The sequence below is a fragment of the Otolemur garnettii genome, unplaced genomic scaffold (assembly GCF_000181295.1).
Source record: "Otolemur garnettii isolate 467f Iridium unplaced genomic scaffold, OtoGar3 scaffold00053, whole genome shotgun sequence".
Classification (NCBI taxonomy): Eukaryota; Metazoa; Chordata; class Mammalia; order Primates; family Galagidae; genus Otolemur; species Otolemur garnettii.
In genome coordinates, this window is record NW_003852448.1 from 8,311,752 (window position 1) to 8,337,408 (window position 25,657).

Genomic DNA, 25,657 nt, shown 5'->3' on the forward strand with positions numbered 1-25,657 from the left:
ATTGGATACTTTTTCTTCCATTCCTGTGATACTTTGCTAAGAAGAACATTTTCCAGCTCCATCCATGTGAACATGAAGGACGCAAAGTCTCCATCTTTCTTTATGGCTGCATAGTATGGAAGAAGCCCAAGTGCCCATCGATCCACGAATGGATCAACAAACTGTGGTATATGTACACCATGGAATACTATGCAGCCATAAAGCATTCAGGAATTCAATGCAATAACATTCAGACTTTCTCAGCAAATTGATGGCTTATTTTAAAAGTTATATAGAAAATTAATAGGGATACATTAGCCAAAGACAATTTTGAACATGTTGAGAGTTGCTCAGTTAGATAACTAAGACTTGTTTTAAAGTTACACTAAGTTACGTTGGCTTTAGTAATGGAGACATTCTGACTCAGGAATGTAAGAATCCAATGGACAAAACAGAACTTAGGGACAGAATTATGGAACTGTGGGCACTGGGTATCCAACAGAATCACTGAAGGAAGGATGGAGTATTCCACAAATGCTACTGGGGGAAACCTGGCTCTTCACGGGAAATCATTTAGGAGTGCTCTTTTTTTTTTTTTTTTTTTTTGCAGTTTTTGGCCAGGGCTGGGTTTGAACCCACCACCTACGTCATATGGGGTCAGTACCCTACTCCTTTCAGCCACAGGCACCGCCCAGGAACAGAATCACTAGAGGAAGGATGGACCATAAATTGTGCTGGCAGAAACCCAGCTCTTCATGTGGAATCATTTAGGAATGCTCATTTTTGACTAAATGTGGCTTAAACCAGTCCTTGTTAAACTGGAATGCTCATGAAAGTCACCTGGACTTTGTTAAATGACAGCTTCTGACTCAGTGGATCTGGGGTGGGCACTCATTCAACAGTTTTAGTGAAATCGCAGTTGTAGGCCATGTTGCTAATTTATGAATTACACCTTGATTAGCAAGAGCTTAAACCATAGGAATATTAAGTGATCATTTAACAGAGAGGTCATCTCCAGGATATTCTGGCAGCTCAGTGCTATCACCAGGCAGAGAAAGACCTTTTATCTTCCTGCTCTGTCATACATTAGCTTGCAGGTACATGTTGGCCTTTTATTTTCGTATTTGTTACCTTATTGGCCACAATGTCTGTCACAATTCCAGACCACACTTCAATTCCATATGAGGAGGGGGAAGGGCTGAAGCAGAGCCTCTCTGCTTGAGTCTGGCCCTATCACCAAGAAAACAGTGCTAGTCCCGGAGGCTCCAAGCACAATTTCCCTTATTTGTCATCTGCGTGTCACATGGATACCCCTAGTTAAAAGGGCAGCTGGAATAGAGAATGTATTCGTTTTCTTTGGCTGCTGCAATAACAAATTGCCGCAACTTAGTAGGTAAAACCTACAAATTTATCATTTTTTAATTCTGGAGGCCAGAGTCCTGAAGGGAAGGTTTTTGGACAGGAACGTGATCCATCTGAGACTCTGTGGGAGGATCCTTTTCCTTCCTTTTACAGGCTCTAGAAGCAGTGGTTCTCAACCTGTGGGTTGCGACCCCTTTCTAACAGTGAAAACACATTGCGGCATTAGGTAGGTTGAGAACCACTGCACTAGAGGCCACCTGCATCTCCCTTGCCCCCCGGCCCCTTCCTCTCCCTTCAAAGCCAGCAGTGTAACATCTTCCAGTCTTCCACTCTCTGACCTCTGCCTCTGTCCTCACATCTCCTTTTTGTCACTCTGACTTTCCTGCCCTCCTCCTAGACGGACCCTTATAAGGACCACTGGGCCTCCCTGGATGATCCGAGAATATCTCTCCATCTTAAAACCTTAATCACATCAGCAATGTCCCCTTTACTGTACAAGACAACACAGCCATAGATTCTGAGGATTGGTACATGGACATTGTGGAGGACCATTTTTCTGTCTACCTAAAAAATATCTAGATCACTTCCTTAACCCATCATTTTGGTGATCTGTAAAGGAGAAGGTGGTTAATTGGTTTAGCCAATCAACAGTGTTTGCCATTTTTGTGAATATGGAAAAGTAATTGAATTACTTGCCTATCTTATACTATGCACAAAAATAAATTCCAGGAAAATTAAAGATCTAACAATTAAAAGTAGGAAATATTTAGAAAAATGTGAGATTTTTTTTCATATACTGATTCACATTTTAAGAGGATTTTAAAATAAAATATAAAATGCTCCAATTATAAAGGAAAGGATTGATAAATATGAGTGGATTAAAATTTTCGTGTGTGTGTTTGTGACAAAAGACAATATGCAGAAACCTAAAAAATAAGATGCAGCTTGGGAGAAGGTCCATAAAATGTGTAGAATCAACAAAAGTTTAGTAACAAGAACATTCGAATCATTTCTACAAATCAATAAATGATACTGAAAATCCACAGGACAAATGGGCAAAGAATATTAACTATCAGTTCACAGAAGGGGGAAGTCCAAATAGCCAATAAGCATATGAAAAGATACAAACATCATAGACAAAAGGCAACATTTATGAAATACCATTTTATACATACCAGACTGGAGACAGTTTGGAAGATGAGGTTAGGTATTGGGGCAGATGTCCTGGGTCATTTTTGCTACATGCACTGTCTTCTTTGCTACTCCCCCAACAGGTCAAGGTCTTTGAACTTGCTCTTATCTCTGACTGAGCAATTCAGTACTTTTTGAAAAATTTCACTTTACTATAAGGGTATATATGATTGGGTTACATTGTTTGTATTTGAGTCCTTTGCCCAGGAGGTGTGCCATATACCCATTAGGTGGGAGCTCACTAAGTCCCCTCTTTCCCTCTCCCAGTCCCCACTTCTTAATTTCATTGCATTTTTCTCTGGTGTGGGCCTGTAGTTATTCATCTACTAGTTTCAAATTAGTATTCAGTACATAGGGTGTTTGCTTTTCCATTCTTGAGCACTTCAGTACCTTTGCCAAGTGTGATAGTCAAAGTGCTGCAGAGAAACACAGCCACTAAATGTGTGTGTGTGTGTGTGCGTGCATGTGTGTGAAGAGACTTATTTAAGAAATTGGTTCACAGGATTGTGGAGACTCAGAAAAGAATTACAGTGTGGGTCCAAAGGCAGCCTGTTGCAGAACCAGATGAAATCCAAAGCCCCGCTCCTGAGAGACTCCTTGCATGGGGCAGATAAGCCTTTTGTTTTACTCAGGCCTTCAATGATTAAATGAAGCCCCCTTGTACTACTGAGGGCAACTTCCTTTGCTCAAAGTCCACTGAGTTAAATGCAAATCTCATTCAAAAACACCATCACGGAAACATTCAGAATGTCTGACCAACTCTCTAGGCACTCTGGCCCAGTAAAATTGACACACAAAATTAATCATTACAAGTCTATACCTTATCAACTTGTGAAGATAGTAAACACTGTGACAAGGTCTTAATTCTGTCTAACATGGTATAGCTGTCCTGTGTACAACTGAAAGTACACTCACTCTTTCCCCAGAGAAGGAGGTAAAGTCCATGGGTGATGTTTACCCTTTTCCTTGACATCCTGTAGGAAATATCACCATATATTAGACACTGATTCAAAGCTATACATGACCTCCTGGAGAACCTCACCCCAGCCCTGCAAAGTATTGTCACCTAGCTGGTGCTGTAATGGAGTCTTCAAAAGGCCATTCTACTATTTTATCAAGCTAGCTGCCCCACGATGGTGGGGAACATGGTAAGACCAGTGAATTCCACGAGTGAGGGTCCTTGCCACTCTTAATCTGTTGTTAGGTGAGTTCCTTGGTCAGAAGTAATGCTGTGTGGAAAACCATGACAGTGGACAAGGCATTCTGTCAGTCCATGGATGGTAGTTTTGTGAGAAACACTGCTGGCAAGGATGAGAATTTATATTCAGAGATTTATACAAAACACTGCTTTTGTATCCATGATTGAAGTGGTCCAATGTTATCAACCTGCCACCAGGTACTTGTCTGATCACTCTGGGGAATAGTGCCACACAGGGACCTCAGCATTGGTCTCTGCTGCTAGTAGATTGGGTACTCAGTGGTGGCCATGCTTCAGTCAGCCTTAGTGAGTGGAAGACCATATTGCAGGGCCCCTGTATAATCTTCTTCTGTGCCACCATGGTGACTTTGTTCATGATCCCATTGAGTGATGACAGAGGTGGCTAGGGAAAGAGCTTGACTGATTATCCACAGAATGGGTCACCAAGGGGCAGAAAGACTAGACAAGGGTATAAGGTATTATGGAACACTTTACAACTTTACTGTGGATGCTGTGGCTGGCCATCCATGGGGTTCTATGCCTCTGAGTCCGTGGTCCAACTCATCACTCTGCACCTCTCTGTTAGTGTCACCATTACTCATGTTGATCATGAGTTCTGTAAAGCAATGCTTTCTAGTTTGTCTCCTGTGATATTATTTTCAGAGTATCACGTATACCATGCATTATGCAGTGGGTGCCAAAAATGTATACACATTTTAAGAAAGGATAAATTGTATTAAAATTGTAATACTCAATATATACCAATAATATTTGTTATCGCTTATATTGTATCTTGTACATCTTGCAGTTGCAGAAATCAAACATGACTTGAGTATTACAATTTTAATACAGTTTTTTCCTTTCTTAAAATGTGCATACATTTCTTGGTACCCTTTGTTTTGATTGTACGCTTTAGATGTACTGCTTTATTATATTTTATAGGATTCTCCAAACTTGGGCTAATCATTAGTATTTCTGTGACATTTGGTGAGTACAGATTTCTAGCCTCCTTTCATTGAAGTTCTGATTTAATATGTCCAGGTTGGGCCCCAGAAGTCTGTATTTTTAACAACTGACTATCACTTGTTTTTTACACTAAAAAAAATTTCAAAATATTAAGGGGTTACAAATGCTCTTATTACATGAATACCTTTAATAGTGCTTGAGTCGGGGCTTTTAGTGTTCCCATCAACTGAATAGTGTTCATTGTACGTGATAGGTAAGTTTTTATACTTCTCTTCCCTCCTCCCTCCTTCTTGGTTTCCGATGGCCTTTACATCTCTTTGTGCCCATGTGTGCCCACTGATCAACTCCCAATTATTAAAGAGTACAAATAGTGTTTGTTTTTATATTCCTGAGATACTTCACTTTGGATAATGGCCTCTATCCAGTTTTGTCCAAATTGCTGTGAAAGAGATTTCATTCCCTATTTTGGCTGAGAAGTACTCCATGGTATATGTACCACATTTTCATAACTCACTCATGAATGGATGGGCACTTAGGTTGATTTCACATTTTTGCAATTGTGAGTTGTGCTGCAATAAACATACAAGAGCTGTTGCCTTTTTTATGATATGACTTCTTTTCCTTTGAGTAGATGCTTAGTAGTGGTATTGCTGAGTCAAATGGTAAGTCTACATTTATTTCTTTGAGGAATCTCCATACTATCTTCCATACAGGTTGTACTAATTTGCAATCACTACAACAATGTACAAGCATTCCTTTCTCTCTGTATCCACAGCAGCATCTGTTGTTTTTTTACTTTCTAATAATGGCCATTATGACAGGGGTAGGATGATATCTCATTGTGGTTGTAATTTGCATTTTCCTGCTGATTAGTGATACTGAGAATTTCTTCATTTTTTTTTTTTTTGCCCATCTGTCTCTATGTTCATGTCTTTTACCCACTTTTTATCTTTTTGCTTTTTTATTTTTTTCTTCCCTTCCCTTCCTTTCCTCCCTACCCCCCCCTTCTGTTTTTTCTTTTTCTTTCCAGTATGTCACTCTGTAACCCTGGGTAGAGTGCCATGGTGTCATAGCTCACAGCAATTTCACACTCTTTGCCTCAGCCTTCCAAATAGCTGGGACTCCAGGGACCCACCACAACATCCAGCTAGTTTTTCTATATTTGGTAGAGACAGGGTTTTGTTCTTGCTCAGGCTGGTCTCAAACTCCTGAGCTGAAGTAATCCACTTGCCTTGGCCCCCCAGAGTCCTAGGGTTGTAGATGTGAGCCACCACACCAACCGTTTGTTCACTCTTTAATGGTTTTTTTTTTTTCCTTCTTGGTTTGTTTAAGTTCTTTCTAGAATCTAAATATTAGCTCTATATTGGTTGTATAGTTTGTGACTATTTTATCCCATTCTGTAGGTTGTCTACTTATTCTGTTGATTATTTCTTTTACTGTGCAGAAACTTTTTAATTCAACCAAGTCCCATTTATTCCTTTGTGTTGTTTCTGGATTTTCTTTTGGAGTCTTAGTTACAAATTCTTTGCCTAAGCCAGTGACTAGAAGAGTTTTGCCTACATTTTCTTCTATAATTTTTATGGTTTTATGGCTTATATTTAAATCTTTTATGGACATTTTAACCATGTTCTTTCTACCATTTCATGACCATGAGATGTTTTTCTGTTTGTTTGTGTTGTCTAGAAATTCTTTCACCAGTGTTTCATAGTTTTCCTTTTAGAGACCTTTCACTTCCTTGGTTAGGTATATTTCCAAGCACATTATTTTCTTTGTTGCTATTGTGAACGCTATTAAGTCTTTGATTTGACTCTCAGTACTGATTTGTGTACATTGATTTTTTTAAATGTGAGACTTTATTTATGAATTCTTGGGGTGTTTTGGTGGAATCTTTGTGATTTTCTGGATGCAAGATGATATTGTCAGTGAAAAGTGAAAATTCAACCTCCTGATTTGGATGCCCTTTATTTCTCTCTTGTGCCTGATTGCTCTGGCTAGGGCTTCTAGGACTATGTTGAATAGAAGTGGTGACAGTGGGCATCCTTGTCTTCTTCTACTTCTTAGGGGAAATGGTTTCAACTTTTCTCCATTCAATATGATGTTGGCTATGGGTTTGTTTTCTATGATTTTTATAATTTTGAGGTATGCTCCTTCAAGTACCAGTTTGTTGAAGTTTTTTTTTTTTTTTTTTAATATCATGAAAGGGTGCTGGATTTTATCAAATGCTTTTTTGGCATCTGTTGAGATGACCATATGATCTCTGTTTTTGCTTTGTTTATGTGATGATTCATGTTTATTGATTTGTGTATGTTGAACCATCATTGCATCTCTGGGACTCAATCATGGTGAGTTACCTTTTTGATGTGCTATTGATTTTGCTTTGCTATCATTTTGTTGAGAATTGGTTAGGTATATTCTTAAGTATGTTATTTAGTTTTTTTCTAATATAGACTTTTGCATCTATATTCATAAAGGATATTGGTAGGATATCTATAGATTCCTTTTTTGTGTCCTTTCCTGGCTTTCTATCAAGGTGATACTGGCTTCATGGAAGTAGTCAGGGAAGGTTCCCTCCTTCTTGGAATTATGGAATAATTTCTATAGGAAGGGTTCTTCTTTGTAGGTCTGATAGAATTTGGCTGTGAATGCATCTGGTCTGGGGCTTTTTTTGTTGTTGTTGGGAGTATTTTTTTTTTTTTAATTACTGCTTAAATCTTGGTGCTCATTAGTGGTCTGTTCAGGATTTCTATTTCTTTCTGATCGAGGCTTGGGAGATCATTTCTGGGAATTTATTCATTTTCTCCACATTTTTCTAGTTTATATGCAAAGACATTTTCATAGTATTCATGGGTGATATTTTGTATTTTTATTGTATCAATGGTAATGTCTCTTTTTTTAAATTTCTGATTGAGCTTATTTGAGTTTTTTCTCTTCTATTTCTGGTTAATCTAGCTAGATAGAGGTCTATCCATTTTGTTTATCTTTTCAAAGAAACTTTGTTTTGTTGCTCCTTTGTAATGTTTTTTTGTTTCCCTTTTGTTCAGTTCTGCTGTGAGCTTTGTTGTTTCTTTTGCTGGTTTTGGACTTGGTTTGCTCTTCCTTTTCTAGTCCCTTGAGATGTGAGCTTAGGTTGTTAATTTGTGATCTGTCTTTTTCACATACACATTTAAGACTATGAATTTCTTCTTAGGACTACTTTTTCTGTATCCCGTATATTTTGGTAGCTTGTGTCCCCTCTGTCAATTAGTTTGAGGAATCTTTTGATTTTCATCTTAATTTCATCATTGTTCAGCAGCAGGTTGTTTAATTTCCATAACTTCATATAGATTTGAGTCTTTCTCTTGGAATTTATTTCTAGTTTTATTGCACTATGGGCTAAGAAAATCTGTGGTCTGATTTTCATTTTTATTATTTATTTATTTAGAGTAGAGTGCCGTGGCATCATACAGCTCACAGCAACCTCCATCTCCTGGGCTTAGGCAATTCTCTTGCCTCAGCCTCCCGAATAGATGGGACTACTGGTGCCCGCCACAACTCCCAGTTATGATTTTCATTTTTAAAACTTTGAAGAGACATGTGATTAATTGTGGAAAATGTTCCAAGTACTGCTGAGAAGAAAGTATAGTCAATAATTCTTGGGTAGAATGTTCTGTAAATGTCTATTAGGTCCATTTGTTCCTTTTTAAGTTTCTTTTTAATTGTTTCTTATTAATTTTCTGCTTCAATGATCTTTCTAGCTCTGTCACTGGGGTGTTGAAGTCCCTGGCAATTATGATGCTACTGTTTATTTCTTTGCTTAGATCAAGTCAAAGTTGCCTTATGAATCTGGGAGCTCTCACATTAAGTATGAAATTTTCTTAAACTTTGAAACTTGTCTGTTCACTATGGTTTCTAATATAACTAACTCTTTGTGGTTCCTAATGGCTAGAAATTTTAAGGTACTATGAGGGATCTCTGGGTTTATTTCAAGATGAGAGCACAGGAATATCCTAGGAAATAGAGCTTCTTTTTCTAATATAGTCTGAGTCTAGGACTTCAATAGCTCAAATCCTTTGGGGAAAATTTGGTTAAGAAAAAGATGTGTTCCTTGGTGTTCTCCTATTCACTTTGTGTGTTGCCTTTTGTCCCAACAGAACCAGCATGAGCCTATGTCCGGCCAGCAAGGTCGGACAGGTCCCCTGTATGTCCAATCTGTGTCTTCTCCTCCTGGGGAAAAGCTACTCAGGAAAAAGTGCCACAGGAAACACCATTCTGGGCAAAACTGTCTTTAAGTCCAAGTTTTGTGGTCAAATGGTGACTAAAACGTGCCAAAAAGAGAAATGGTCCCTGAACAAGAGGGAGGTTGTGGTCATTGACACCCCTGAACTTTTCTCCTCAAAAGTTTGCCCTGAAGAGAAGAAATACAACATCCAGCAGTGCTTGGAGCTCTCTGCTTCCACTCTCCGTATCCTGCTCCTGGTAATTCGCATTGGCCATTATACAAGGGAGGACAAGGAAACAGTCAAGGGCATTGAAGACGTGTTTAGACCTGAAGCCTGGAAGTCCACCATTATTGTTTTCACACAGAAAGATGATTTGGAGGATGACTCGCTGGAAGATTTCATTAATTCCGACGAGTCTCTCAAGGAGTTGGTTCAGAGATGTGAGAACCGATACTGTGCTTTCAACAACAAGGCAGATGAGGATGAGCGGACCACTCAGGTGTCAGAGCTTCTTTGCAAGATTGAGGATTTAGTATTTAAGAATGAAAGTTCCTATCATGTGAACTTCAAAATGGAAGGCAGCAGATTCCAGGTAAGAATTCTTTGTTAATGTCTCCAAGGATCTCTTTGTTGCTAAAGCTAGTGGGATAAAGATGGGTACAGATGATTGAAATATTGCATTGTGTGATGAAGTTGAGTTTTATTTAAGGAAATATTTATAAATAATCTTCACTAATAAAAGATATCAGACTGTATGTTACTTTAGTATCAGCCTAAGGACTTTAGACTTTATTGGCAAGTTAATGAACAAATTTAAGCCTTTATCTTATTTATCCCCTCATGCTAGCAAATACACAAATCACTCATTGGGCTCTCTCTTCACCTAGTTTCAACAAAACTACTCTCTTGTTTTTTTCCTGCTTTCTTTCTGGCTACTCCAAAGATTGCTGAGTCTTCCTCTCATCTCTGACCTCTAAAAGCTGACATTTTCACAGTTTGGTTCTGGCTCTTCTTCAATTCTTTATACTATCTTCTCAGATGATACCATATTTTTATGGCCCCAAGCTCTATCTATTGCTAACAGTTTCCAAATTAGTAGGAATTCTGGTCTGTTTATAATCTGTCCTGAGAACTCTGACTGCTTTCCTCTGGTTACTACTTGTTATCTCCACTTGTCTCTCTTAATCTTTGATCTCTCTTAAATCTATAGACTTTTTCCTCTTAAATAAGTCAATGTTTGTGCTGCTTACTATAATCTTCATAACTATACCCAGATTCAGCTTTGATACCCTGCTGGCTTGCATTAGAAATCATCAGGTCCTATGGGATCCATCTACCTGGAATCTCACTACTTCCCTCCATCTCCGGGCCCACCACCTGGCCCAAGTTAGCATCTTTACTGTCTGTACTATTTTAACCTACTAACAACATTCATTCTTGGACCTTATACCCCAATCCACTTGGACCTTATACCCCAATCCATTGTACACATTATAACCAGGGTGATATTTTATGTAATTTTTTAACATGAAAGGAAAATTTATTTGTAACTAATGGTGATACAAATATGTAGACTTTAGCCTTCCGGAAGTTACACTTCAATTGGAGTCACTTATTCATAGAAAACAAAGCACTCACCAACAGTATAAGTAGGGTAGGCTGAGACAGAGGATTCTTCAGGCCTAAGTACCAGAGGATGAAAAGCAGGATGTTGAGCCTAGAGGACTTTTGGCTAGAGAGACACTTCTTAGGGGTGGAGAGTGATACGCCTAAACAGGGTGGAAATAAGAAGAAAATTTGGTGACTGATAAATTCCAGACAAATACATGAACTTTTAAGTCTTCATAGCATCTCTATATACAGATATTCTAGTGACAAGGGAACTGAAGCTCAAGAGAACCAATGTTTCCTGCTTTCTTGTCTTCTATGCCTCAGCTATCTCTCCTTTATGTCAATCTGTCTCTCTTGAAGGCTGTGTGGAATAGGTATGCCAGCAAATAGGAGGATGAGTTTTCTACAACCCATCCCTTTTGCTTACATGCTTCAGCCAATTCCTTCTGGTCTCATAATAAAGTTCTGAACATAGTTGCACTTTAATTTGACCTGGCTAGTTACCCCATGCTCTGATCTCTATACACTGGTGTCACTGGTCTTCCTGTTTGTCCTTGAGATATGCTCATGACCATGCCAAAGCCTCAGTGCTGTGATTCTCTCTGCACCACCACTGTTCCCTGTCCCTTCCCACCCTTGTTCCTCCCTGCATCATGTCTGCTTTTATTTATCTACCTGCCTTGGCTTAAGTGCACTCCTCCGGGACTCCTCTCTGGCCATCCTGACTCTCAGGCCCCTGGAATGAGCCCACATAGCTTCCTTCCCCTCATGGCATCCCTCACACTGGTCACCATCATAACAAGTCATTTCCAGGGGCTGCCCGCCACAACTCCCATGAGGGCTAAAATCACATCTGTTGTGTTGACTACAGTGTCTTAGTTTATGTCTTCTGTGAGACAGAGAAGATAATCACATGTATCTCAGGAGTTGCTGTGAGGATTAAATGAGATGCTTACAAAAATAAGATGATTAAATGAGATGATTGAAACCTGGCATATGCTCAGTAATTATTAGCTGTTATTATTATCTTTTTTTAATTGTTTGGTATTCATTGAGGGTACAAAGACTTAGGTTACACTGATTGCATTTGTTAGGGAAAGTCCCTCTTGTAATTATGTCCCATCCCCAAGAGGTGTGCCATACACCGTGAAACCCCCTCTTCCCCTCTCCCTGACCTCTCATTCCCCTATACCCTCACCATGTTTTAGGTCATCTACTGCCTTCATATTAGAATTGAGTACATTGGATTATTGCTTCTCTATTTTTTGTGATGCTTCACTAAGAAGAATGTGTTCCAACTCAATCTAGGTTAATACAAAGATGTAAAGTCTCCATCTCTTTTAATGACTGAATAGTATTCCATGGTATACATTTATCATAGCTTGTTAATCCTCTCCTGGGTTGGTGGGCATTTAGGTTGTTTCCACATTTTGTTGGCTGTAAATTGAGCTGCAATGAACAGTCTAGTGCAAATGTCCTTATGATAAAATAATTTTTTTTTCCTTCTGGATAGATGCCTAGTAATGGGATTACAAGATCAAATTTGAGGTCTAATTTGAGTTCTTTAAGAATTCTCTATACTTCCTTCCCCAAAAGTTGTATTAGTTTGCAGTCCTACAAACAATGGAAAAGTGTTCTCTTCTCTCCACATCCACATCAGCATCTGCAGCTTTGAGACTTTGTGATGTGGGCTATTCTCACTGGTGTTAGGTGATATCTCAGGGTGGTTTTGATTTGCATTTCTCTAATGATCAAGGACGAACATTTTTTTAAATGCTTGTTAGTCATTTGTCTGTCTTCATCAGAGAAGGTTCTATTCACATCTCTTGCCCAGAGATAGATGGTATTGTTTACTCTTTTTTTTGTTGATTGAGTTCTTTGTAGATTCTGGTTATCAACCTTTTGTCAGATTGATACCATGCAAATATCTTTTCCCTTTCCAAAGGTTGTCTTTTTGCTTTACTTGCTGTATCCTTAGCTGTGCAGAATCTTTTCAGCTAAATTAAGTTCCATTTGTTAATTTTTGTTGTTGTTGCTGTGGCTGCTGAAGTCTTTGTCATAAAATCTTTCCCCAGTCCAACATTGTCAAGAGTTTCCCCCATACTTTCTTCTATGATATTTATTGTTTCGTGTCTTAGATTGAAGTCTCTTATCCATCTTAAGTCAATTTCTGTAAGGCATAAAATGTGTGGTCAAGTTTCAGGCTTTTATGTGTGGTTATCCAGTTCTCTCAGCACCATTTGTTGAATAGGGATTCTTTTCCCCACTGTATGCTTTTGTTTGGTTTATTAAAGATCAGATGGCAAGTAGCGACTGGTTTTTTCTCTTGGATTTCTATTTTGTTCCATATGTCTATGTCTCTATTTTTGTGCAATATCATACTGTTTTGATTACTGTGGACTTGTGAGATAGCCTAAAGTCTGGTAGGGTGATTCTTCTGACTGTGTTTTTATTACTAAAAATAGTCTTAGGTATACAGGGGTTTTTCTAGTTCCATACAAAATGAAGCACTACTTTTTCCAGTTCTTCAAAATATGATGTTGGTATTTTAATGAGGATTGCATTAAATGTAATGTGTAATTAATGTGTAGATTGCTTTGGGTAGAATAGGCATTTTGACAATGTTGATTCTTCCCAGCCAAGACCGTGGTATGTTCTTCCATTTGTTAGTGTCTTCTGCAGTTTCTTTTCTTAGGGTTTCATAATTCTTTTTGGAAAGGTCTTTCACTTCTTTTGTCAGGTATATTCCTGAGTATTTCAACTTCTTTGAAGCTACTGTGAAGGCAACTGTGTCATTTGACTGTTATTGGCATATACAAAGGCTACTGATTTGTGGACATTGATTGTATCTGAGACATTACTGAATTCCTGATGACTTCTAGGAGTTTTATGGTTGAGTCTCTGGAGTTTTCTAAATATAAGATCATGCCATCACCAAAAGAGGGGAGTTTGACTTCCTTTGCCCCCATTTGGATGCCCTTTATATCCTTCTCTTGCCTGATTGCATTGACTAGAACTTCCAAAACTATGATGAATAATAGTGGTGATAGTGGACATCCTTGTCTGGTTCCAATTCTAAGTGGAAAAGCTTTCAGCTTTACTTCATCCAGTATGATGTTAGCTGTGTGTTTGTCATACATGGCTTCAATTCGCTTAAGAAATGTGCCACCTATGCCTATTTTCTTAAGTGTTCTTGTTAGAAAAGGATGCTGAATTTTGTCCAGTGCTTTTTCTGCTTCTATTGAGAGGATCATGTGATCTTTGTTTTTGCTTCTATTGATATGATATATTACATTTTTGTATCTGCATATATTAAACCAATCTTGCATCCCTTGGGTGAATCCTACTTGATTGTGATGTATAATTTTGTTAATGAGTAGCTACAGTCTATTAGCTAAGATTTTGTTGAGTATTTTTGCATTGATAATAATTAGTGAAATTGGTCTGTAGTTCTCCTTTTTAGTCAGGTCCTTTCCTGGTTTTGGAAACAAGGTGATGTTTACTTCTTAGAATGTATTGGGGAAGGTTCCTTCCTTCTCAATGTTTTGGAATAGATTCTACAGTATAGGTGCAAGTTCATCTTTGACAGTGTGATAGGATTCTGATGTGAAGCCATCTGGTCCTTGGGCTTTTTTTGTTTTGTTTCTACAATCTCAGTGCTTGATATTGGTCTGTTCAAGAGATTTAGTTCTTCCTAGTTAAGTCTAGGAAGATGATGTGATTCCAGGTATTGGTCCATTTCCTCCACGTTGTCAAATTTTGGGGTGTAAAGCTTTTGGCAGTAGTCAGAAAGAATCTCTTGTATCTCTGTGGTATCAGTTGTTATTTCTCCCTTTTCATTTCTGATTAAGGTTATTAAAGATTTTACTTTTCTATTTCTGGCCTATGGTTTATCAATTTTATTTATCTTTTCAAAGAACCTACTTTTTATTTCATTAATCTTCTGAATGATTCTTTAATTTTCAATTTCATTTATTTCTCATTTAATTTTGGTTATTTCTTTTCTTCTGCTAGGTTTGGGATTGAATTGCTCTTCCTTTTCCAGTCCTTTAAGATGATTCATTAGGTTATTGATGTCCTCTCTTTTTGTTTTTTGGATGTAGGCATCCAATGCAATAAATTTCCCTCTTAGGACTGTTTTTGCAGTGTTCCACAGGTTTTGGTAGCTTGTGTCTTCATTGGTATGCTCAAGGAAATTAATGATTTCCTCCTTTATCTTGTCCTTGACCCAACTGCCATTCAGCATAAGGTTGTTTAATTTCCATGCCTTTGTGTGGGGATGACAATTTTGGTTGCAGTTGAGTTTCACATTTATTGCCTTGTGGTCTGAGAAGATACAAGATACATTCTTTTAATTTCGTTGAGGTTTGATTTCTGTCCTAGGATATGATCTATTTTGGAAAATGTTCCATGGGCTGATGAGAAGAATGTATATTCTTTAGCTTTGGAATAGAGAGTTCTGTATATGTCTGTCAAGCACAGTTGTTCTACAGTCACATTTAAGTCCTTTGTATCTTTGTTTAGTTTCTGTTTAGAGACCTGTTCAGCTCTCTAAGAGGAGTGTTAAAGTCCCCTGCTATTATGGTGTTATGGGATATCATAGTGCTCAGACTATTTAAGGTCTATTTCATGAATCTGGGAGCATTTAAGTTAGGTGCATAAATATTTAGAATTGAAATGTCTTCTTATTGTATTGTTCCCTTGAATACAATATGATGAAATGTCCATCTTTGTCTTTTTTACTTCAGTTGCTTTAAATCCACTTGTATCTTAAAATAAAATGCAACCCCTCTTTTCTTCTGATTTCCATTTTGAAATCTGAAAAATTGTCTTCCACCCCTCAACCCTGAGTTTTACTTTGTCCTTCCAGGCTAGGTGTGTTTCCTGCAGACAGCAAAGGGATGGCTTGTCCTTTTTTATCCAATCAGCCAGCCCATACCTCTTCAGTGGGGAATTCAAGCCATTAACATTTATTGACATAACTGATAAGTGTTATGGAGTTATATGCATCTTATTTTGTGAAAGTCCTTTGCTTAGTTATATCTTTTGTATCATTGTAAAAGCTAGGTTTTTAGGTTTTGTCCTTTAGTTTCTGGGTGTTTAGTTTGCTTGTGGTTCATTGTGATGGTCAGTGTGTAGAATGGGTCTAAGTATTTCCTGTATAACTGGTCTTGTTGTGGCAAACTTCCTTAATGTTTGCATAACAGTAAATGATTTGATTTCTGTCAACTTTAAAGCTTAGATTTATTTAGCAGGATATAGAATTCTGGGCTAAAAATTGTTTTAAGTAGATTAAAAGTAGATGACCATTCTCTTCTGGCTTGAAGAGTTTCATTTGAGAAGTTAGTGGTCACCCTGATGGATTTGCCCCTGGAGGTCAATTGGCACTTACTCCTGGCAGCTTGCAGAATCTTCTCCTTTGTGTTGACTTTGGACAGTTTCCTGATGATGTGTCCTGGAGAAGCTGTATTTGAGCTGAGATGACCTGGGGTCGGATATCCCTCTGAAAGGAATGTGTCAGAATCTTTGGTGATATTTGGGAAATTTTTATTTATGATATCCTCTAGCAGGGCTTCCATTGCTCTGGGGCATTCTTCTTCCCCTTCTGGGATACCTATAACTCATATGTTTGAATGCTTCATGAAGTCCCATAATTCTGCCAGTGAATGTTGTTTTCTTTCTCTTTTTTTCTATCTCTTTAACTGCCTAAGTTACCTCAAGAGCTTTACCCTCTACCTCTGAGATTCTTGCTTCTTCATGGTCTAATTTGTTATTGATACTTTCTACTGTATTTTTTAAGTTCCATGACTGACTGCTTTAAGTCCTTAAGCTCTGCTATATCCTTTCTATATGGTTCATGTCATTCATCTCTTATTTGATTCTGCTTATGGATTTCCTGTTGGATTTTCCACTTTCTCAGAAATTTCCTTCATTGTTTTTAACATCTATATTTTAAATTCCTTTTCTGTTATTTCTAACATTTCTTTATAGGTGGAATTCTCTGCAGTAGCTACCTCATGATCCCTTGTGGGGGTTGCTCTGTTCTGGGTTTTCATGTTGCTAGGATTTTTCTGCTGTTTCTTCCTCATGAATGTTTTCTTTTTGTCTGTTTCCTTGCCCTACTTTTTCCTTTCACTTCCTCCTGCTCTTTAACTTACCATACCTCTGCCCTAAAGTGTTGAAGTGTCCTTTTGGTAAAAGACTAAAAGGAAGTGAAAAGTGAAGAGCAAGAAGGGGTAAAAAATAAAAAGAGAGAAAATAGAAAGGTAAGATGGGGAGTAAAAGGGAAGATTGAGGAAAAGAAGAGAGGAACAGAAAGAGAGAGACAGGAATAGTAATGGTGTACAGTAGGGTACTTTGATGCACACTCACAAGTCCCAACCTCTGCGGGGGGGGGGGGACTGGGGTGGATGGGTCCCTGACATCTTCAGATCTTTGCCAGCCTGAGTAGACACAAGACCCCACTTCCACCAAGTAGAGAAGAAAAGCAAAAATACCATAAACCAAACCAAAAGAAACAAAAAACTTTAAGGGATAGAATTGGGGGGGGGGAAATGAATAACAGGGGAAGCAAACTAGCAAAAATGAAGCCCTTATTATTAAAGAATGCAACAAGGAAACATTATAGTTACATGAGAAAAATGAAGAGAAAAGAAAAATCTCAGGGAAAAATGTTGCAACCTCCCCTCCCCCAACCAAAAACTATCTTGCTGAATATTGCCTGAGCAATAAATGATCTTCTGGGGTATGAGATGCTGCTCACAATGCTAATATAGCTGTATAAGACAGAGACTGGAAGTCTCTGATGACTTCTTCACCCACAAACTCTGCAGGGTTGGGAGCCTGGATCTCTCAGCCCACTTAATAGACACTTCTCCACCTTCCCAAACTGTGTCCCTTAGCTATGCAGTGGCTTTCCCAGGAAAGCATGCGTTGCTCAGATCTCTCCAAAATTGGCTGCTCACTTATCAGGTGAGCCAGAACCAACCTTGTTTTAGTATCCTGAGGGCTGAGCCTGCAAGACAAGTCTCCCACAGTGGCTGCACCTGGCCTGCAGCTGAACAATGAAAGCTCCACTCCACCATAGTGGCTCAGTCTTGGCTTCTGGGTGCTGTTCGAAGTCACTTGGGGGCTGTTCAAACTAATTTGCTCACTTGCTCAAACTCTCCCAAGGTAACTCAACCAAGTGCTGAAGTCCCCCCCCACCCCAAGAAGAACTGCAGGGAAGGCTTTCCCTGTTTGCAAACTCTCACTGCTGCTGTTGCAGCCACCACAGCTGGCCAGTGTCTGCCTAAACACAAACACTTGCCACTTCTCCACTGCTTTCATCCTCCTCTTGGGGTCCTGAAGTCTCCTGCTGCATCTCTGTGCTCCTGAAGGGATATTCTTGGGCAGAGCCCACAAGCCTGGAGTCTTCTCTCCCCAGTCTCACCAAGCCTGTCTGCAAAGCTATCTCTAGTCTGCCATCTTGCTCCTAAATCTATTATTATCATTATTATGAAAATGTATGAGGGTCAAATAAATTATGGAGATGTTAACAACTTTAACAATCCAGAAAGTAAATCAGATCCCTACTTTTAGGACTCTGTGTCATGGAACTAAAAAGATTAATATATACAAAGATATATGTATAAGAATAATTATCACAACATCTTTTATATAGTAAAACCAGAAATAACTTGGAGATCAATCAATAAAGGGATGAGAGAATTAGTTGTGTATGTCCACATATGGAATAAATTGTATCTACTAAAAAGAATGATGTAGATATATCTACTTTGACTTCTGCCAATGCACAGGATATATTGTTAAGTAGACTACAGAACAAAAATCTAGTGTCTTCATAGGTTCATGTATGCTTATATTGTATAAATAAATAAAGAAAAACACAAAAGGATATAAATATAGATATAGATATCCCTTAAACTGTTACTTTTCTGGTGGATTGGAGATTATTAACTTTTGTTATACACATTTAATTTGTAACAATCTTCTGTATTTAAATAACCTTAAAGAAATTTGACTGGGCTATGTAAAGTGAAAGAAATCAGAGCTGAATGTAAAGAATTCTGGGAGAGGGATAATTGACGGGATCAAGCCAGGAGCAGTGGCTCACAGGTGTATAGCACTCTGGGAGGCTGACACAGGAGGATTGCTTGAGTTTAGGAGTTTGAGACCAGCCTGAACAGCAGTGAGACTCTTTCTCTACTAAAAATAGAAAAAGTAGTCAGGAGTCATGGTGGGTACCTGTAGTCCCAACTACTGGTATGAATGAAGCAAGAGGATCTCTTGAGCCCAAGATTATGAAGTTACTATGAGCTATGATGCCATGGCACTCTACCCAGGGAGACAGAGTGAGACTGTCTCAAAAAAGGGTGGTGGTGGAAAGTATCATGATATGGGGCAAAGCCAGTCATGAAAGCAGGTATCAGGTTTCCTTGGCTGACAAAGATGAGGCTAAAATGCAGTCTAGAAAGTTTATAAGAATAGCAGGTTCATCAGGATTGCATATCATTTTTTTAACTCCCTTTCTTGATTCCATGACAATTTAAATTTGGGGACTGAGTATAGAATTTACCAGGCAGGAGAAGGGGATGTTAATTATGTTTTTGGCCCTCTATCCTGTTGTCTCTATTTGCCAAAATTGCAGGGAGTTTTCAAATTTTATTGGCTCTCCTGTTAGAAGAAGCTTCATCTCCATACTGGGAGTAGAGAGTGAAGGAGACATCGGAGATAGTGGTGACACCTCTGGGAACCGGATACAACTGTCATTCTGGACAGGTCCACAAAGGCCAATAAAAATCATGACCAGGGCCTTGATTTGACCATCTTCTAATCAGCAGATTACTCTGAATTACATACTTGAGTTTCCTTTTTTTTATTTGTGAGATGATGGGATTTGAGATCTACATGCATCATTTTCCTCTCTGTTTTCCAGAATTGTGTAAATGAAATTGTACCACAGGAGAAGGGCCATCCACATGGTAAGTTGGACCTTTAAAAAAATGCTAAGCTCATATCTGTATTCCTTTTAATGCATTATGCAAAGTGGATAAATTATCCATATAAATCAGAACAAAAATGTACCCTGGAGACATAGTCTAGGTTAATGGCCACAAACTGTTCTCCAAAGAACTCCTGACACTTATGAATGGGTGCAGTACCAGCAAGGGTCTCGGACACATTGTCCCTGGACTTTTCTGAAATGTTATAGAGCTGGGCTTGCCTGTTATGGCTTCTTTTCTAACTTAGCTTCTTCTTTCTGGCCCTGGACCCAGCACTGGAAAGCAGAAGATAGTCTTTCATGGGCAATAACAACTTTGCTGATGGACCACAGTGCCACGTAGTGATAGCTATTAGTGATATATCCTGCCCATCTGCACACGTCAATGCATATAGCTCTACCTCTTCTTGTTTAGTGGGTACAATTTGCTTCATAATATGGACATCCAGAACTTGTGCAGCCAGACCTTCACTGATGGATTTGCAGTTCCTCATGGAATGTTCTCATAAAATAAAATTATAATTTTTATAATAATGATAAAAATGGCTGACTTTATGTGCATTGAAATAACTTTTATATATCTAATTCAATCATCTCAACTTATAATATCTAATCCACTTAAAAATATGTAGTCTAGTTCTCCTAACAACGCTGTAGAGAAAGGATCATTGTCATTATCCTTTTTCCAGAAATGAAGGAACTCAGGCAGAAATTCGTGAATTCAGTCAGTAGGGCTTCACAATTCTGTTGATGTTCTTCAGCCAAGACCCCCAGGAACATACCTATGAATGAACAAAATTGGATTTATTGACTCATGGCTGTGAGGGCCTAGCCCACCCTAGGGAACCATGGGGCACCTCAGTAAGAAGGAGTTGAGAAGAACTTTTCATAGAATGTGGGCTTGTGTTGGATGACCTAGAGGAAGGTTCCCAAAAGAGGCCCATTGCTCTGAATGAATGTTATCATGCAGTGAGAGTAGTTTCATGACTGGGAACCTTAATAATTCTTTTCTCTAATGGGATAAGTGTGAAGTCATGCTAATGCTGTCAGGAAGCAACTGTCATCCTCTTAGCCAGGAAAGGGAGGGTTTTCTGTGTTCAGACATGACTGTGGAGTGGTCATGGCCACAGAACACCAGTGTCTGATGATCTGTGATGCTGTTACATGAGGAAGAGAGGGATGCTATGGCCTTGCTGTGGATGCCAGACCAGGTCCTGGCTCTTAGGGGCTCTGTTTTTCTTCCTCAGCTTCTGCATTTGACCACTATATTGTCTCTCTCGAATTGAAGGCAGAGACAACATCTGAAAGAATGAATTATTATTTTGGTAAGAGTCATAAAGTAAAATATGTGGCACCTAATCTGTATGGTTTGGGGAAAGCACTTTAGGGAAAGCTCTCAGGAGCTATATAGATGTGAATTTGAACAGCAGTAGGAGTGAGACAGGATAAGAGAGGAGGAAAGCATTGCCATGTCTACCAAAGTCCCGAAGGTTGTAAAGGATGAAAGCAGTGAAGAAGGGGGACTTTGAAGCCTGATTCAATTTCCTCCTCACCCAGGAAGCCAGTCAAGACACTGAGGACTTTACTCGTGCTGTTCCCTTAGTCCTTTCAACAGCCCCAAGATATGGGCATTAATACTCCCATTCTACCAACATGTTAGCTGAGATTCACAATGTGGGAACTTTTCCAAGATGACATAAAATAGACCTATGTCACTAGCATTTTAGGCACCTTGCTTTGCACACAATGCCATTTTCATTGCATCTTCCTGGCCTGCTACTCAGACAATGAGTAACAATCCCTGTCCTTGAGGGCTGTTGATGCATCAGCCCCTGTGAATATTCCCTGCAGTTGCTAACTCTATCTTTTGCTCAGTACATGAGTTTGGTGTTGACTTTGGGTCACAGGAGAAGTGATGAGAGCAGGGGATGAGTGGGGAGACAGCTTTAGGTTGCCAGTTTGCAGGTTTTTATAGCAATTTACCATGGTATAAATGGAGTAAAATGTACAAATCTTAAGTATACACCTCAGTGTTTTTCCCATATCAACACATATGTGATCACCGTTTGTTGGTTTGTTTGTTTATTTATTTGTGTATTGAGACAGAGTCTCACTTTGTCACTCTTGATAGAGTGCCATGGTGTCACAGCTCACATTAACCTCAAACTCTTGGGCACAAGTGATCCTCTTGCCTCAGCCTCCTGAGTAGCTGGGGTTACAGGTGCCACCACCGTGCCCAGCTATTTTTTAGAGAAAGAGTCTCTATCTAGCTCAGGCTGGTGTGATCACTATTTAGATAAAGATATAGAGCATTTCTAACACCTTAGAAGTTCTTACTGTCCCTCTCCTGAGAGAACCACTATGCACACTTCTGTCAACATAGAGTAATTTTTATTGTTCTTGAACTTTGTATAATGGAATCATACAGTATGTAGTTTTTGTATTTGGTTTCTTTCACTTGAGATTCATCCATGTTCCATGTCACTAGTTTAGTCTGAGTATAGACTAAAAATTGCTGAGTATATTTGATTTTATCAATATACCACTAAGGGCCGTTTAAAAATCAGATTCTCGCCACTCCTGCCTTAGCCCATGTACTCAGGTTGTGGTACTTGCCTTTGGTGGCAAAATAAGGGGAACCCTAAGGGAGCAAGAAAAATGAGTGCCAGATTTCCATGTTCCTGTTTATGGGGAATCTCAAGCTCCTGACATATCTTTTAGTTCACTCATGCCCCTTTTTATGACTTTTACCCTGATCAAAAGTTTCTGGCTGAGACTAAGTCCAGAGTGGTTCAGGGTGCTATTGCTTTTCTCTACAACAATTGACAGGGATGAGAAACCATAAAACCCATCCCCATTCATATTCAACTGCAGGAAGAGACATTGAATTTATTTGTCATCTCACAGGCCCAGAGAAGAGGCAGAAGCAGGACACAGGACCTGAGCACAGCTTGGGGACATCAGAGCTGAAGGTCCTCCTCGTGGGGAAGCAAGGTGCTGGAAAAAGTGCAGCAGGAAACAGCATTCTGGGGACACGGGTCTTTGAGACCAAATTTAGTGAGCGTCCAGTAACCCAGAGCTTTCAGTTTGGGAGCAGAATCTGGAGAGAGAAGAAAGTTTTGATCATTGATTCTCCAGACATCTCATCTTCAAAGAATGTTGAATCAGAGCTTAGGAAACACACCTGTACAGGCCCTCATGTCTTCCTGCTGGTGACACCACTGGGCTCATATGGCAAGAAAGATAAAGCTGTGCTGGAAATCATCAAAAGCAATTTTGGGGACAAATTCATTCAGTACATGATCATTCTCCTAACCAGGAAGGAAGATTTAGGGGATAGGAATTTAGAAAAGTTCTTAAGCAATGAAACTGATCTCAATCGGCTCATCCAGCAATGCAAAAACAGATACAGTGCCTTCAACTACCGTTTAACAGGAAGAGAAGAACAAAGGCAGGTGGATGAGCTCTTGCAAAACATTGAGAACATGGTGAAGCAGAATGGAAGCAAGCCCTGCATCTTTAGAGAAAAAGGTAAAGTGACAAAGAAAACCTTTTCACATATAATGTTTAAAAGTAGATAAGCAATATACAAGAACATTCATTTTCTAAAAGGCATAGAGGAGATAGAAAGGACGGGTGTATTCTATTGACTAACACTTTCCCCTATCCCCTGTTTTTCTTAGATTGTGCTGACTTTTCTATGCAGGCCTTATTGAACTGGTCTTTAATTCTTTTGTGACCCTTATCTCATCTCCCCAACTGAACAGTGAGGGTCTCGAGGGAAGAAGTTGATTCCATACCTTTGTGTTTGTGAATTGTGTTGGGATAAACATGGGAGAATGCAGGTGTCTCTTTGATATAATTGCTTCTTTTTCTTTGGGTCAATACCCAGTAGTGGTATTGCTGGGTTGAATGGTGGATCTACTTTTAGTTCTTGAGAAACCTCTATACTGATGTCCATAGAGGTTGTACTCATTTAAATTTTCACCAACAGTGTATACAGTGTATAAGCATTCTTGTTTTGTCATATCTGCAACAACATCTATTGTTTTCTTGACTTTTTAATAGTGACCATTCTAACTGAGAAAGATGGTATCTCATTGTGGTTTTAATTTGCATTTCTCTGATGATAAGTGATGTGAAGCATCTCTTCACATATTTATTGGTCATTTGTCATATTTGTTTGGTCTTCATTTGTTGGTTTTGTCATATTTGTTTGGTCTTCTTTTGAAAAATGCCTGTTCATCTCATTGCCCACTTTTTTCCTTTTTTTGTTTTTTACCCACTTGCTAATTAGGTTGCTCATTTTTTTCTTCCTTAGTTGTTTCATTCTGGATATTGGCCAATTCTCAGATGCATAGTCTGCTAACATTTTCTCCCATTTTATAGGTTGTCTATCCATCATAATTTTACATAATTTTAAAGCCCAATTCCAGATCAGCCCAGGGTCACTAATCTTTCCCACATTCCTTTTGACAGAAGCTCTGAGCATTATCCTTGTGGGGAGGAGTGGGAATGGGAAGAGCGCAACTGGAAACACCATCCTGAAGCATGCCATCTTCCCCTCTCGTCTCCAAGCCCAGTCAGTCACCACGGTGTGCCAGAGCAGCAGGACCACGTGGGATGGGCAGGATGTGGTGGTTGTGGACACTCCTTTCTTTAACCTGATGCCTGGTGCTGAGAGAGATCCATCCTGGTTAGAGGAGGAGGTCAAACGCTGCTGGTCCTTCTGCAAAGAAGGGACCAAGACATTTGTCCTGGTGTTCCAGCTGGGGCGGTTCACAGAAGAGGACAAAGCAGTGGTGGAGAAACTGGAGGCCACCTTCGGAGAGGAAGTTATGAGTCATGCCATTGTGCTGTTCACCCGGAAGGAGGACCTCATGGATGAGGAGCTTGAAAATTACATTGAGAATACAAATAACAAAGCCCTTAAAAATGTAATTAAAAGGTGTAAAATGCGATACTGTGGTTTTAATAACAAAGAAACTGGCCCAGCTGGGGAAGCCCAGGTGAAAACTCTTTTGAGAATAGCCAATGATCTGAGATGGAACCATAATGGGAAAGGGTACTCCCATACATGGGAAGATGTCAGTAAGGAAATTAAACATGCCCAGGAAAACTCCCTTTTCAAAAAAATCCTAAAGAATTTGAAAGTTCAACATAAGTAGCTGAAATGTCTGGAGTCTCTTTAAGTTAGGGACACTCTCGGGTTGGGGAGCAGGGCATGGCGGGACTGATAGATGTGAGGAAGGTCCACGGTTTTGTGGCTTATGAGGTAAGCATCCCATCTTGTGATGCTTCAGCTACTTATAGGTAATGGACTATGAGGGGCAAATAGAAGGAGATTATAAAGGAGAAAGAATTCTAGGAATAAACAGTCTGGGCCGGTGGGCATGGACATTCCAGCTTCATTCTCTCTCTCTACCCATCTTCATTGGTATGTGGATTCTACACTGAGGCTTGCTTCTTGGTTTCAAGACCCTGGTGCTCTATCTGTGGCTGTACAGGTAACATGGAGAGCTGCTGGAGGTGTATGAGATGGAAAATAAGGAATCATCCTCAGGCTCAGATGTTTTCAATATTAACCACTTTATACATGCTTTGATGGTACTGGTAGGATCTTTGTCATTTAGTTTCTTCCAACCCCCATGATATTGGGTTCCTTTCAAGGTTAGTCCATTCATAAAAGCATGGACTGTCACTATTAATATTTTTGGACTTCATATAACACTTTACAAAATAACTTCTGGAAAATGTGTGTGTAAATATGTTCAGTTGAATCAAGTAATAAAGATGAATTAGATTATGAATTGGTATCCTTCTGATTTCTATTTTTCTGACTTAGAGAGTATGCCTTCATGAAGGGCAATTGAGATGTTTCAACACCTTGATTCAGGTGAGGTTTTTGCAATTTCAGTGACTGGGAACCTTTAGATTGGTCGTAGCCACTTGAGTGGCAGGTGTTGGCCAGTCCAGGTGTTTTCCACTCTGGACATTTTGCTACACCCAGGACACATAAATGTAACCAGTCTTGGGACCAGAAACATGGAAGGAATAAGGTCTGGAGGGCATTCTGTGTCCTCTCCCTGGGCTTCCCTTCAGCTTAAAAGTAGGAACAAATCCCAGCATGCTGCCCACAGCTGAGCA

General features: G+C 39.3%; 1 protein-coding gene across 1 annotated transcript in view; it reads left to right on the top strand.

The window, feature by feature from the left end:
* Nucleotides 1-25,236, top strand: part of GIMAP8 (GTPase, IMAP family member 8) — a 27,225-nt gene extending 1,989 nt beyond the window's left edge. The window contains exons 2-5 of the mRNA XM_012806477.2: nucleotides 8,827-9,487; nucleotides 19,445-19,490; nucleotides 22,418-23,041; nucleotides 23,990-25,236. Of these exons, the coding sequence (XP_012661931.2) occupies nucleotides 8,827-9,487; nucleotides 19,445-19,490; nucleotides 22,418-23,041; nucleotides 23,990-24,678 (2,020 nt within the window). The 3' untranslated portion in view covers nucleotides 24,679-25,236. The remainder of the gene's footprint in view (nucleotides 1-8,826; nucleotides 9,488-19,444; nucleotides 19,491-22,417; nucleotides 23,042-23,989) is intronic.
* Nucleotides 25,237-25,657: the final 421 nt, after the last annotated feature.